Source organism: Chrysochloris asiatica, unplaced genomic scaffold (genome assembly GCF_000296735.1).
Source record: "Chrysochloris asiatica unplaced genomic scaffold, ChrAsi1.0 scaffold00007, whole genome shotgun sequence".
In the NCBI taxonomy this organism is placed as follows: domain Eukaryota; kingdom Metazoa; phylum Chordata; class Mammalia; order Afrosoricida; family Chrysochloridae; genus Chrysochloris; species Chrysochloris asiatica.
In genome coordinates, this window is record NW_006408525.1 from 6887198 (window position 1) to 6902673 (window position 15476).

At 43.3% G+C, this 15476-nt stretch overlaps 1 protein-coding gene across 1 annotated transcript; it reads left to right on the forward strand.

Moving 5' to 3' along the window:
* Positions 1-282: 282 nt before the first annotated feature.
* On the forward strand, positions 283-11248 carry LOC102839993 (chromosome unknown open reading frame, human C17orf64). Its single transcript, XM_006832354.1, has 6 exons — positions 283-333; positions 1754-1855; positions 2110-2285; positions 4329-4428; positions 7177-7372; positions 11187-11248. Exons 1-6 carry the CDS (start codon positions 283-285, stop codon positions 11246-11248), a joined length of 687 nt encoding a protein of 228 aa, XP_006832417.1.
* Positions 11249-15476: the final 4228 nt, after the last annotated feature.

A 15476-nucleotide genomic window follows, 5' to 3' on the forward strand; every position in this document is an offset into this window, starting at 1 on the left:
AATAGCCCCTCCAGACCAGCTGTCAGCTATGACGAAGTCCTGGGTCCACCCGCTGCCTGTGCCCAGTTCCCTAATCCAGTTCCCAGTTGAAAGAGGCAGCTGTTGGCCACCCCCAGGAATGAGGGTATGGGGGGGAGGGGTCCTGGGCTCTGTGTTAGCAGTTGCCATGGTTTTTCTCTGAGTTCTGGAGCCAACTTGACCACTCCCTGAGATACTCAGATTACAGAAGCAGAAGGGGACACGAGGAGCACCTCCCTGGAGTCCACCAGCGCATCTATTGAGATGGAAGCTTCAGATGGGCAAGGGGGTGAAGGGCACGAGCCACAAGAGAAGGTGAAATGGGACTGGAGGGGAAGATAGTCAGTGAGTGGTTTCAGAAAGCAGAGACCATGAAACTCAAGGAAGAAGAAAAGATGGGGAAATGGTGGGGTCCCTGAATTAGTAAGAGGCCTTCAGGAACAGCAGAGGGTTACTTCAGTCAAACATTTATCTAGGACATATAGTTCTGACAAGATGATTGGAAGGGGTCCCATCTTACTGTTGGTTATGAAGTCACAAGGACTGTGTGTGTGTGTGGTGTGTGGTCTGTGGAGCTGAGTGAGCTGAGGCCTATCTCTCCAGTGTTTGGAGGAGACACCCCATGTTTTATCCCTCCCTCCCTGTCCCCAGGTCTCTCACGCTCACAGGATCAGCACCTGGGTCTTCCATGTTCCCACTAAACATAAGCAGAAATTAAGGATCACTTTTCAGAGAGGCTTTTGAAAGATGAGGCACACCTCCAGTATATCAATCTAATCCTGTGCTCTGACACTGACGTCTAGTATTTCTCAATCTGTCTTCATTAATTTCAAGATTTTTTTTTTTGCGCCCCAGTTTTGCTGTCAAAACAGTTTCCTTTCATCATCACCATCATACATTTTTTTCCTGAGTGTCCATGAGATGTATGGCATGATGAGAAATGATAGAGATACAAAAGGGTGAACCTGAGACTTAACCAAAAACCAAACCAAACCTGTTGCCACCGAGCCGATTCTGACTCACTATGATTCTATAGGACCGAGTAGAACTGCCCCACAGGATTTCAAAGGCTGGAATCTTTATAGAAACAGACAGCCACATCTTTCTTCTGTGGAGCAGCTGATGGGTCCAAACGGCTGACCTTTTGGTTAGCAGCTGAGTACTTAACCACTGTACCACGAGGGCTTTTTCATCTGGGACTTAAGCACGCAATAAATATTTGCTGAATGAATGAATGAACGAGTCTCTGCTCATTAAGACTTCAAGAAGTCACTTACATCTTTTAGTGCCTGAGTGTTCTCAGCTGTAAACAGGGATGATATCTAACCTCAAAGAATTTGCTTCTCAAAGTTAACTAGTCTAATATGCTATATCCTGGTGTGGTGCCATAGGATAAGCACTCGACCTCAAGGTCAATTTGAACTGCAAGATAGGCGATTCAAACTCACCCACTGGAAACCCTATACAGGGTTGCTATTAGTTGGAACCAACTCAACAACACTTAAGAACATCATGAAAGAAATGGTAAGACATTCTAAATTTTCTAAGTCAAGATTTTCAGACTTCAGTTTCTTTGTTCATGGCTCACTCACATCAATGCTGGCTCAAGGAGAGATCATAGAGAACATGGAGTCAGACTTTGACTGGCATTTGGGTCAGTGGTTGTCACACCACTGCCACTCAGGGCCACTGGCCCAAGACCCCCAGCTGACTGCTGTCCTCTGTCCCCTGCCAGGTGATTGATGTGCCCTGCATAGAGAAGAGTTCCAGAACCATCCCTGCTGGAGACTCACTTGTGTGCCATGCCGAGGGCCTGAGTCAGGACACCTTCAAAATTGTGAGTCCTAGGTCCCTGTGAATCCAGAGATTTGGATCAGGAAATAGTGGACCTCAGATCCATAGCTCATGGCCCCAGTTGTTACACCCATGGGGAGGAAATAGGGTAGGAGTTGACTGGACTCTCCTCACCCAAAACATACAATCCTTTTTGGATCAAGGGCGCTGGACTCTCCTGGTTATCGGGTTACTTGGGCCTACCGGTTACCTTTTCTTTTTTATCATGGTTCCTCTTTGCATCTGTTGTTTCCTCAGTGTAAAGAATACCTAAGGCCTCTGAAGAAGTTCCTGAGAAAGCTACACCTGCCAAAGGACCTTCCCCAGAAAACGAAGCTGAAGAACATGAAGCGGAGCCTGGTGGTCCTCGGGGACCACATCAATACCTTTCTGCAGCACTACTGCCGAGCCTGGGAAATCAAGCACTGGAGGAAGTAGGGCAGCTACCTGGCCCTTCCCTCAACACCCATTCCTGGGCCACATTCTCTCCATTCAAGATCATATCCCAGTGTTGTTGCTGTTAGGTGCTGTGGATTCAGTTCTGACTGAATAGCAAACCCTATGCACAACAGAACAAAACACTGTCTGGTCCTGTGTCATCCTCACAATGGTTGTTGCCACTATGTCAAGCTATCTCACTGAGGGAGTCTTCCTTTTATTCCTGACCCTCTACTTGACCATCCATGATGTCTTTCTCCAGAGACTGATCCCTCCTGATAACATGTCCAAAGTATGAAAGACAACATCTTCCCATCCTCACTTAAGAAGCATCCTGACCGTACTTCTTCCAAGATAGATTTGTTTGTATTTCTGGCAGTCAGTCAATGGTATTTTCAATATTCTTCACCAACACTGTAATTCAAATGCATTAATTCTTCTACAGTCTTCCTTATTCATTGTCCAATTTTCACATGTGTATGAGATGATTAAAATACCATGGCTTAGGTCAGGCACACTTAAGTCCTTACACTGACATCTTTCCTCTTTAACACTTTAAAGAGGTATTTTTCAGCAGATTTATTTAATGAAATATGTCTTTTGATTCCTTGATTGCTGCTTCCATGAGCATTTATTGCGGATTCAAGCAAAAAGAAGTCTTTGACAACTTCAATCTTTTCTCTGTTTATCATGATGTTACCTAATGTACCAGTTGTGAGGATTCTGTTTGTTTGTTTACAGTGAGGTTCAATACAAACTGAAGGCTGTAGTCTCTGATTTTCATCAGTAAGTATTTTAAATCCTCTTATCTTACAGCAAGCAATGTTGTATCATTCACATATAAAAGTTGTTAACGAGTCTTCCTCTAATTCAGATGCCATGTTCTTCTTCAGCCAATCCATCTCCTGAGATTATTTACTCAGCATCCAGACTGAATCAGTATGGCAAAAGGTTACAAACCTGGCACATAGTTTGTTACAATCCACACAACTGAATGCCTTTACACAGTTAATATAAAACACAAGTAGACATCTTTCTGGTAATCTCTGCTTTTAGCCAAGATCCATTTGGCATCAGTAAAGATATCCCTAGTTCCACATCCTCTTCTGAATCTGGTTTGAACTCAGGCAGCTCCCTGTTGATGTACTGCTACAACAGGTTTTGAATTTGTCTATGGCAAAAATTTACTTGCACGTGGTATTAATGATATTGTTCTATGATATCTGCAATCAGTTGGGTCACCTTTCTTTGGAATGGGCACACACATGAATGTCTTCCAATCAGTTGGCCAGGTGGCTATATTCCAAAGTTCTTGGCATAGGCAAGTGAGTGTTTCCAGCACTGTCTCAGTTTATTGAAAGATTTCAATTTATATTCCATCGCTTCCTGGAGTCTTGTTTTTTTATCAATGCCTTCAGTGTTGCTTGGACTTTTTCCTTCAATAGCATTAGTTCTTGAACATACGCTACCTTTTGAAATGGGTGAGCATTGACTATGTATTCCTTCCATTTTCTTTGGATGTTTCCTGCGTCATTCAATATTTTGTCCATAAATTTCTTCATCATCACAAGTTGTGGCTTGAATTTTTTCTTCAGTTTTTCCAACTTGAGAAACGTTGAATGTGTTCTTCCCTTTTGGTTTTAGGTTTGATCCTTCCTTCCCCAGTAAAGATCCCAAAATTCTTTATCTCTATTTGGGGGAGTCGGGATTTTGGAGAGGGTATAGAGATGAGGGGATGGAAAGAACAGATGGCCCTAGTTGCTCAGAGCAATATCACTGCACCAAAGACCTCGTCTGAACTTCCAGGAGAATGAACTCTACCACCTTCTTTGGATACTGATTATCAGCACAAGGTGCTGATGTACAGAAGTGTCTGTCAAGTCTCCACCTCCCTACCCCGCTACTCCCCAACCAAAAACCAAGCTAGTAGCATGTGGTCAGTTTCTCCTTAGGTGGGTCCTGGTTACAGGACAAATGTAGATGGGAAAGGAGCTGTGCTCTACCTCCCTCAGCCTCAAGTCTCTCCCTACTCTCTGCAGGATGCTCTGGCAATTTGTCTCTCTCTTCTCTGAACTGGAGGCGAAGCAGCTTCGTAGGCTCTACAAGTACACTAAGAACAACCAGACAGCCAAGTTCCTGGTGAGGCACTCTGGGAAGCTCCTCTGGGTCCCGTCACGTGTTGTTGGTGTGTTCTTGGTTGTGTGGGAAGTCTCCTGTTACAACCAGTGTCCTCCTCATTACTTTCCATGGCTCACTGCCTGAACAATGCCCTCCTGCCCCACCTTTACCTTTGCTGCGGGCACAAGGTGGAGTTGGAGAGGGTGGAAATTTAGCATCAAAGTCTCCATATTTATTCACATAGCATGAGTGAACTCTCTGTGCAGAAGCTAGGGTAGAGGTGGTTGAGGCCAGGCAGAAGGGCACAGTTAGTTTGGGGAAGGTCGAAGAGATTGTTAACATCACTTTGGCCTGATCTTTACCAAGAATTGTTGTTGTTGTTGTTAAGTACCTTGGAGTCGGCTCCGACTCAAAGTGACCCTGCACAGGGTTTTCAAGGCTGTAAATCTTTACGGGAGCAGCACGCCTCCTCTTTCTCCCACAGAACCGCTGGTAGTTTCTAACGGTTGACCTTGAGGTTGGCAGCCCGACTCGTAACCACTACGCTACCAGAATAGTGGTTCTCAAACATTTTGGTCTGGAGACACTTTTATCCTCTTAAAAATCAGTGAGAACCCCAAAATATTTGTTTATATAGATTGTATCTGTTGATATTTACCCTATTAGAAATTAAAGATAAGAAACATTTTAATATATTATTTTAATAAAATTTAAATGCATTTAAACTTTTTTGAATGAATTGATACATTTAAATATATCATTCAAAATAAACAGTTAATCCATTACATGTTACCATAAATGACATAATTTTATGAAAAGTATATTTTCAAAAAAAAGTAAGAAGGGTGGCATTTTTTGTTTGTAAAAAAAGATTTTACAAATCTTTTAATGTTTGACTTAATAGAAGACAGCTGGATACTCAAATATATCTGCTATTACAGTCAATCTGTTGTGTGTGAGATATAGTTTTGACTGAAGAACATGAAGAAAATTCAACCTCACACAGATACCTAATTGGAAAAGAGAGGAGTCATTTATAAGTCTTTTCTGATCATTGTGAAATTTTTTCTTTACTTCACACCAAGACTTGACAAATGGTAGTTCCTTAAAGGTTCTTTGCAATGTGAAATCCTTGACTATATCAATGAGCTTTTCATACTAGGTCACATTAAAATTCATTGGTCTCTCTTATACTTTGAGTGGACCCATTTCTCAGGGGCTCCAAGAGGTAAAAAAATTCCCAGGGGCCCACAGACCTTACTTTGAGAACCACTGACCCAAAATAATAATGACAGATCACAATTATAAAAATTTTCTACGTGCCCAGCACTTTATGGGTATTTCCTCATGTAATCTTCAAAAGCAACCCTCAATGATAGTTAGAATTATTGTCCACTATTTGTAAATGAAGAACTAAAATGTAAGGCACAAAAGACACTTGTCCCAGGTCACATAGCAAAGGAAAGGGAAGATCCATGAATTAAATTAGGTATGGCTCAGACAAAAGCCCTGCTGTAACGCACAGAGAATTGATGCGTTTGAATTATGGTGTTGGTGAAGAATACTGAATAGACCATTGATTACCGGAAGAATTAACAAATCTGCATAGCCAGAATGTTCCTTAGAAGGGAGGATGGCAAGACTTTGTCTCACATGCTTTGGATACATCATCAGGAGGGACCAGTCCCTAGAGAAGAACATCATGCTTGGTAGAGGATAAACCAAAACAAGGAAGAGCCAAGATGGATTAACACAGTGGCAACAATGGTTCAAACATAGTAACAATTGTGAGGATGGTGAAGAACCAGAAGAATCAGGCAGTGTTTCATTCTGTTGTACAATAAGTTGCTATGAGTGGAAACTGACTTGAGAGCACATAAAACATGTAATAAGGCGCTCTGTTAGAGTAGTACTTCCAAGTCAAAACCACCAGCGGTTCCACAGGAGAAAGATGAGGCTTTCTGCTCCCGCAAAAAAAGCCTATACAGGGTCTCTATGAATCAGAGCCAACTCCACAGCACACCACCACCAAACATATAAAAACCACAACCCCATACCAATGCTGTAGATATGCTACTTTGACCAAATCATCTTGCTCTTTGGGTCTCTGCTTCACCTAGGAGCATGAATAATTGGATAATTTCACTGATTCCTCCTTTGAGCATGGCTGACTGAATGTATAGAGTTTCCGAGGCTGTAAATCTTTACAGAAGCAGAAAGTCTCATCTTTCCCTGAGGAGCAGCTGGTGGACTTAAACTGCAGACCTTGCAGTTAGCAGCTCAACATATAACGCACTATGCGTCTTCCTTTGAGTATACGAAGCCTTCCATTTCAGTGATTCTTAGATTTCACTGGCCAGGAAAATTTCAAAAATAATTTTCAGGTTCCTAATTTTAATTTTTCTAAGTAAGGACTTTAAAACCAATCCATCCTTGGGAACCCTATGCAGGGTCATTATGCATCAGAACCGACTCGATGGCACTTAACAAGAACAATTGTTTCCTTACAAGCAGACAAACAAAAAAGACACTATAACTCCAAGAGCAGATTGAGGACATAATGTCAAAATAAAGGACAACCTAGGAAAAGCCAGTTGGTCACCTGGCCTCAGGGTCATCTCCCACATCTGTGTTTCTCACCCTGTCTTTGGGTGAGGCAGGGTGAAATACAGTCAGACAGCAGCGGTGACCCCCAAAGGCTAGGGCTGGGGTTCTGGAATCGGGACCCCTGTCTTCTCAACTCTCCTGAACACTGTGGCCCCGTTGCAGGTGACATTCTGCCCCTTGGACCCTCCGGAGGACTCCTTGCAGACAGACCAGGAAGACAGTCTGCCCAAACTCTGCAATGCCTGGGGGCTGCAGAGCAACATCAGTGGCATGAAGGAGAGGCTGTCCAAGATGCAGACACCAAGCAGTACGGTGTCCCTGCTGGACGAGTCCAGGTCCCAGGTCTATGACAGGAGAGGTAACGCCCACTGGAGGTGAGTGTGCACTTGGGAGAAGGGGTCTGAGAGTGGCGTCAGAAGTCTCTGTCCTGATTCGTTCCTTCAGCAGGAGGGGGGTGGAGGGGGAGTCAGTCGGATGGCCTTCCCAGCAGTGTTGGTCTCTACGATGACCTCGTTGCCTGCCTCTCTCCGTGGAAGCTGTGGAGTCCTGGGACAGAGACCATTCAGTGATGGCTTTTGTCTGAGCTCTCCTATGCATAGAAGTACAGGGAGGGGTTGGACTCACCCATCACTTACTTTTCTGGGATCTGATTACTGGGTCCACAGTCCGCTGCCCTCATCCATCTACTTGGAGATGGTGAAGGCAGGATGGCCTGAGGCCTTTGGCATGGTTCTAAGATGGATCCATTTGCTCCTCTGAGGCTAGGTTGGTCAGGACGAACACAGGGCCTCAGAGGCAGGCAGCTCTTCCTAGGAGTGAGGGCCACACAGGGGCAGAGGCCGTGGAATAGGTAGCTAGCTACTCAGCCCAGGACCCCACTTGGGCTATGTGAAGACATAAACATACAGTGAGGCTTCAAAGAATAAAAACCCATCCATTATTAAGACAAGGGAAATTAAGCAGTCCATGCCTCAAATGAGGAATGTGAGCTCATGGCGTCTCTCTGTAGCAAGGGTTTTGTATTCCATGCTCTCGCTTAACCCTACAACCCCCTCAGTGGTGAGAGCATTACTATCCCCTGAGCCCATAAAGCAAAGGGTATGTTCATGAGGACAGGTTGTCTGGAAGAGGCATGGGGCTACGTTTGGACTCTGTTTTAAAGAAAGAGGTAAGGAGATGGTGGAGGGAAAGGAAACAGTGAGATGAAAGGACTGTGCAGAAGTCAGTGAGGTGAAGGACAGTGAGCAGACAGTCTGGGCTTGAAGCTGAATCGAAATGCAGGTTGGAGAGGTGCAGGGCAGGGGTGTGATAGGGACAAGGGTTGTATGGTGGATTGAAAAGTTTGGCTTTCATGCAAGCTTTAAAAAAAAAATTATTAAGGTAAACTTTACTTAGCATAAGACCAATGATTCTAAAGTGAACATTTAATATATTCACAATGTTGTGCAATCATCACCCATTTGTTGTTGTTGTTGTTATGTGCCATCGAGTCGGTTCCGACCCATAGCGACCCTGTATAGGGTTTCCGAGGGTGTAAATCTTTACGGGAGTAGAAAGCCTCATCTTTCTCCCGCGGAGCAGCTGGTAGTTTCGAACCACTGACCTTAAGGTTCGCAGCCCTATTCGTAACCACTACGCTACCAGAGCTCCTTATATCTAGTTCTAAAACATTTCCATCACTGCAAAGTAAAACCTCTTACCCAGTAGGAGGTTTCTCCTATTTGCCCTCTCTCTAATCCCTGGCAGCCATCTTGGTTCTGTCTTTATAATATGGACAGGGTTTATCTATTGTTGATATTTCAAGGAATGGAGTCATACACTATGTGACATTTTGTATCTGGTCATACAAGTTTTAAAGTAGGTTTTTATTAAAATTTTATAAAGCAAAATTTCATCACATCCTAGAAACTCAGATCATGCAAGAGTAAGAAAATAAAAACATCACCTGGTTTGTCATCACTATTTCTAATACTTTTCAGATCAAATTTTATGTATACACATATGTGCATTTTAACCAAAATGAAGCATGATGTATATATTATTTTGAACTCAGTGGTTTTTTTTGGTTTGTGATATCAATTTACTACCATGTCTAAGCTTTCATTAAATCTTATAGTTGGATTAAATATTCCATGCTCAAATTCTCCCAATAGCCAGACATCTTTTGTAATTGGTTTGCTCAAACCAAGTATTGCATCTGGTTACATCTCTTCTAATCTGACAAAGTCCACTTTTCACACACCGAAATCTTTTGAAGAGATCAGGTTATTCTTTTGCAAAATGTTTACCTTTCTAATTTTTCTTTTCAATTCTTATTGACATCTTTTAATTAGTCCTGGTGTGATGCTGTAGGATAAGCACTGGACTGTTAACTGTAAGGTCAGCAATTCAAACCAACCAGCCACTCCTCGGAAACCCTATACAGGGTCTCTGTGAGTCGGAACTGACTCGATGTCACTTAGCAACATCAACAACAAATTTGTTATTTAGTTTATAAATACATCTTTAGATCTAAAATCTTGATGGAGTTCATTTTTTTAGGTAGACTACATCAGAACGAAGTTGTGTTCTACACCTTATTTTGCATGACTGAACAGATGATCTGGTAGACCCATCATGATTGGTCTGAACCTACTCTTTGCATAGAAAGTAACCTGTGTGAGTATTCACACACCAATGCTCACTGCAGCATTATTGACAACGGCCAAAAGGTGGAAACAGTCCAGGTGGCCACTAAAGAACAAATGTGATATACACCTACAAAGGAAAATTATTCATCCATAAAGAGAAATGAAATGCTGATAAATGCTATGAGATGGATGAAGCTTAAAAATATACTAAGTGAAAAAATATAAATATATATACTGAGTGAAAAGAGCATATGAACACAGGACATATATTGTATGAGTCGTCCCACTTTTATGAACTACCCAGACTAGGAAGATACATAGAGGCAAAAAATTGTAAGTGGTGGATTATTATCACTAGGGATGGAGGGGAGCCCTGGTGTGGTGCCACAGGGTAAGCACTGGATTGCTAATAGCGAGATCGGCAGATGAAATCCACCAGCTGCTCTCAGAAACTCTATACAGGGTTCTTATGAGTCGGAACCGACTCGATGGCGTACAACATCAGGACATGGATGGAGCCGTAGTGTGGTACTGTAGGGTAAGTACTGGACTATTAACTGTTACAGCCCACCAGCCATTCCCCAGAAACCCTATACAGGGTTGCTATGAGTTGGAACCAACTCAGTGGCACTAACAATACGACAGGCATGGATGGGAAAGGGGAAGGGGGACGCATTGCCTAAGGGGTATTGTGTTTCTCTGTTCAGGGCCATGGAAAATGTGGGGCAATGTAGTAGTAACGATGTTTTTACTTCATGGTGAACTGAATTATAAAACCAGAAAAAGAAAGTGGTCCATATGGCATTTCTTTGGCACTACAGTCATGCACTCAAGGAGCCCTGGTCGTGTAGTGGATAATGAGCTGGGCTGCTAACCACAAGGTCAGCAGTTCGAACCTACTACCAGTCACTTGGTGGGAGAAAGATGACACTGTCAGCCTCGGAAATGCTATTCAGAGGCACTATGAGTCAGAACCAACTCACAGCACACCAAGCACTACCACATTCAGTAGAAAGACGGCAATGGTGTTTGCAAATAGTTCTAACAGCAGAGCATTCAAAGCCTGGGAGAGGCGTAAGGAGGAATCAGTCTGAAGCCAGAGGTGAAGAGATTGAGTTTTTGATCCTGACTGTCCTCCAACTTGCCACAGGGGTGTTGGGCAGGTCTGTTCTTTGTGCCAGGGTGAGGTTTCCCATCTGTAAATTTGCTGTCATATCATCTCTCTACCTCACAGGATTTCTGAAGTAAGATCAGATTTTGTTTTTCCTTCTCTCTACCCACACTGTGGATTCTGGGTGTAGCACTGTGGGTTTACGCGCTGGACTGTAAAGTCAATTTGAACCGCAAGGTTGGTGGTTCAGACTCACCAGCTGCTCCTCCAAAACCCTATACAGGGACGCTATGAGTCAGAAACAACTCGACAGCACTTCATAACAACAACAATCCACACTGTACCCCCAGCAAATGGTATAGACTCAGATTTGATTCTCTTCCTGTTTGTGATGCACTAGAACTTTCTCTATGGCCTTCTCTTTTATTCAGGTCCTTTAAGGCAATTGACTCAAAAACCCAAACTGAAGAGACTGAGAATTAAAAAAGCCTGAGACAACTGCCCATAGGAGTATCCAGCTGGGACAGAGGACAGGCTCACCCTAAACCCCAGGTTACTGTCTGTCTACAAATCCTCTTCACCTGTGGAGATAGGAACCAGCGAGGGGAAAAAAGAAAACTGTATTTATCAAAAAGATGCTCAGTTCTTAATTATGAATAAATAGGGAAGGAAATAAACATCCTTAAATTCTACTTGATTTGGATAACAGTCATCATTCATTCCTTTGAAATTTTATTAGAAAGTGTTTGTCGGGTACCATCTAAGTGTTAGGTTCACCGCCCCCCCCCCAAGCTCACATAAATGAATAAGGCATGGCCACTTGTACCAAGACTGTCCAGTCTAATGGGAGAGACAGACAAGTAAATTGATCTACAACTGGCTACACAGGTGACTGGGAATGTCCAAAGGGGCTGAAGAATTTTGCCAGGTGTCAGGGATGGAGCACCAATGGGGATGGAGCAGGGTTGAGGTCAGAGAACCACTTGGGTTTCATCTTGTGGGTAACAGGTATAGAGGGGGAGCGGAGGAAGCCCCAGTAGGGAAGTGTTAAGCAGTAGAATGAGTGGGTAAGGGGTTCTGGAAGCTGCCCTGGCGGCTCCCAGCAAAGTGCATGGGAGTGAGTAAGCTGGAGGTGAGAGACCAAAGACGATACAATAATAGTCCTGACTGTTGTGGTGCTGCAGGTTAAAGCGCTGGATTGCAAAGTCGGTTTGAACCACAAAGTCGGCAGTTCAAGCTCACCAGCTGCTCCTCGAAAACTCTATACAGGGTCGCTATGGGTCGGAATCACATTTTTAATGTGGAATATGCAGACTTTTAATATTGGTGATTCATTCTTTTTTTTTTTTTAAACAAGTAGATACCACAGGAGCGAACAAAATCCATTAGTAGTCTGAATTTTGCACACAGGCTGTTAGTTTCTGACCACTGCTTGGATCTTGTTAAGTGCTGTCAAGTCAATTCCAACTTGATTTCTGGCTTCTCTTAAAAGCAGGCTGCACTTGGGCCTGCATTCCCATGACAACGTGGTCTTGCTTTCCTCTCTCTGCCGCCGCCCACACCGGCAGTCTGCACTCACAGCACCTGTTTGGCCCATGCAACCTTTAGCACAACCTGCAGTATGCAAGGAAGATGTGCAGAAAACCAGGTGGGGTGAATTGATATATTATAGCTAAGGTAAAATTGACAGGTCTAGGTGACAAATGTGGGAGATTAGAAAGGGAGGGAGGGAGGAGCAGGTAGGAAGTGGAGATGACACTTTGTTCCTGACTGGAGAGATGAGGGAGGTGGCCTTCAACTCCAGGATGGGAAGCCCAGCCAATCATCTTCCTAAACCCAGGATACAGCTTAATTGGGGCTCTGCCTGAGAGGACAACATTTAGGATTCAGTGATGCCCTGGAAGTGGGGCTATGACACGGGCGTGTGTGTCTTGACCTTCTCCATAACTCCATTCTTTTGTATTCAGAGTGAATATCAACAGAAATTTAGTATATTAAATCTACTCGCAATCTAGATTTGAAGAACAAGTACTGGGAAGCATGTAAATGAAAAGAAAGACAGAGTCCCATCTCTGTTTCCTTGGACCCATTGTCTCCCAGAAGTGCCAAGACCCACAGCAGGGCTGGGGCTGTCATGCTTGGCTGGTCGTGGACAGTCCTGACAAAGCTTGGGGGGATTTCTAAGACAAGGCAGGTTGTAAGGTGTTCAGGGTGATGGAAAAGTCAAACCCACATAACTACATAGGGTTTCCTATACAGGGTTTTCCAGACTGAAAATCTTTTCGGGAGCAACCAGTTTCATCTTTCTCCCAAGGAAGCAGCTGGTGAGATTGAACTGCTGACTTTGAGGTTCGCAGCCCAATGCTTAGCCCACAACGCCACCAGGGCCCTTTCCTGTTGACAGTTTTTGTTATTGTTAGGTATCGTCAAGTCGATTCAGAATCATAGCGATGCGATATAGGGTTTCCGAGGTACAACTGGTGAGCCTTGAGATTCAAACGGACCTTACCCTACAGTGCCACACCAGGACTCCTCCTGATAATTAGGGGCTCCCCATTTCTTCACTCAGGTCTGGTAGCGTAGTGGTTAAGAATCGGGCTGCGAATCGCAAGGTCCGCAGTTCGAAACTATCAGCTGTTCTGTGGGTGAAAGATGAGGCTTTCTGCTCCGGTAAAGATTTACATCCTCGGAAACCCTGTACAGGGTTACTATGAGTCGGAACCGACTCCACGGTACTTAACAACAACAACAAGACTTCTTCACTCAGGAGATTTCGCTAGGTCTCAGAAAGAAAGGCTGTTGACAATCCTCTTTTGGGAACTGGTCAAAATCGGGAGGACCCCCGTGTGCGAGGCAGCACCGCCACCTAGAGGAATCATGGAATTCTACAGGTTTATTCTTCAGACCAGGACAGGTGGAGACAAAGAACCAAGCGTGCTTTTTTATCAGCCTTGGGGGCTGTTGAGAGGCCTGAAGGCAAAATGGACAACAGGTGAGGCTTGGTTTTGGAGCCCTCTTATCTCTTTCCTCAAAATCAATAGGAGCTCAGAATTATAAAAAGTGAAATCACATGTCGTTTTGTTTTTTTTCAAACCCCTCTAATCTCAGAGGAAATAGGTCTTTGCAAAGGACTTACTTACAAGGCCTTCTGTGATTTCTTCCACTGTCCAGCCTGTTACTTCTCTGTCCTCAGCCTTCTTGTGTCTCAGCTTTGTCAGGCTCATTTCTGCTTCAGGACATTTCCACTAGCTGTTTCCTCCATCTGGAATGTTCTCCCCAACATATCCATGTAACTAACTCTTTAATTGCCTTCAAATCTTTGTTCATATGTAACCTCCGCAGTGTGGCCTAGAATGAAAGGTTTAAAATTGCAACTCCTTCCATACATACATCAAATCTCCCTTACCCTGATTTTTAACCCTAAAGTACTGCTAGACCCCCCCAAAGAATATATAATCATGATATAATTTATTTAGTGATTATTGTTGTTAAGCATCGTCAAGTCAGTTCTAACTCATAGTGACCCTGTATAGGGTTTCCAAAGGGTTTTTAATTTTGCAGGAGCAGAAAGCTTCATCTGTCTCCCACAGAATGACTGGTGGCTCGAACCAGCAACCTTGTAGTTCACAGCCAGTGGTTATCCTATATTTCTTGTTTATTGACTGTTTTCTCCCATTAGAATGTAAGTTCCACAAGGATAGAGAGTCTTGTCTGATCTTCATTGCTGTATCCTAAGAAATTACCACTTGTCTGTTAGTTTGTCATACTGTGGTGATTTGCATGTTGCTGTCATTCTGCATACAGGCAGGGTTACCCATGGTGGACAAGTCTCAGATGAGCATCAGACTAAGACAGACTAGAAAGAAGGAGAGACAGACTATTTCTGCATATTTAGTCACTGAAAACATTGTGAATAGCAATGAAACAATGTCAGATAGCTCCAGAATACTGACTATTGAAACATCATGAAGAGCACCAGACTATTGTCAGATATAGTGCTGGAAAATGAGCCCCTCAGGTTGGAAGGCACACAACATACAAACGAGGAAGAGCTGCCTCTTCAAAGTGATGACATGAGTCGAGTCAAGTTTTCGGAACCTTCATTTACTGAAGGAACACAACTCAAAATAAGGAGAAATAGCTATAAACATCCATTAATAATTGGAACATAAAATGTATGAAGTATGAATCTAGGAAAACTGGAAGTTGTAAAAAATTAAATGGAACACATAAACATCGATATCCTAGGCATAAGTGAGTTGAAATGGACTGGTATTGGCCATTTTGAATCTGACAATCACATGGTGGAATCACATGGTGGGAATTGAAGAGGGATGGTATCACATTCATCATCAAAAAGAACATTTCAAGATCTGTCTTGAAATACAACACAGTCTGTGGTAGGATAATATCCACAGGCCTATAAGGAAGATCAGTTAATGCAACTGTTCTTCAAATTTATGCACCAACCAATAAAGCCAGTGAGGAGGAAATTAAAGAATTCCATCAACTTCTTTAGTCTGAAATTGATCAAACATGCAATCAAGATGTATTGATTATTACTGGTGACAAGAATGGAAAGGTTAGAAGCAGAGGAAGGGTCATTAATTGGAAAATATGGTCTTGGTGATAGAAATGATGCTGGAGATTGTATGATAGAATTTTGCAAGACCAATACCTTTTAAAAATAACAAAGAAGATTACTATATACATGGACCTCA

Bases quoted from the DNA above. Each gene is read 5' to 3' on its own strand.
- LOC102839993 (XM_006832354.1), top strand. From the start codon at position 283: ATGGAAGCTTCAGATGGGCAAGGGGGTGAAGGGCACGAGCCACAAGAG. The intron at 4,429-7,176 runs GTGAGGCACTCT...GCCCCGTTGCAG, and splicing joins ACCAGACAGCCAAGTTCCTG to GTGACATTCTGCCCCTTGGA. The intron at 7,373-11,186 runs GTAACGCCCACT...TCTTTTATTCAG, and splicing joins CCAGGTCTATGACAGGAGAG to GTCCTTTAAGGCAATTGACT.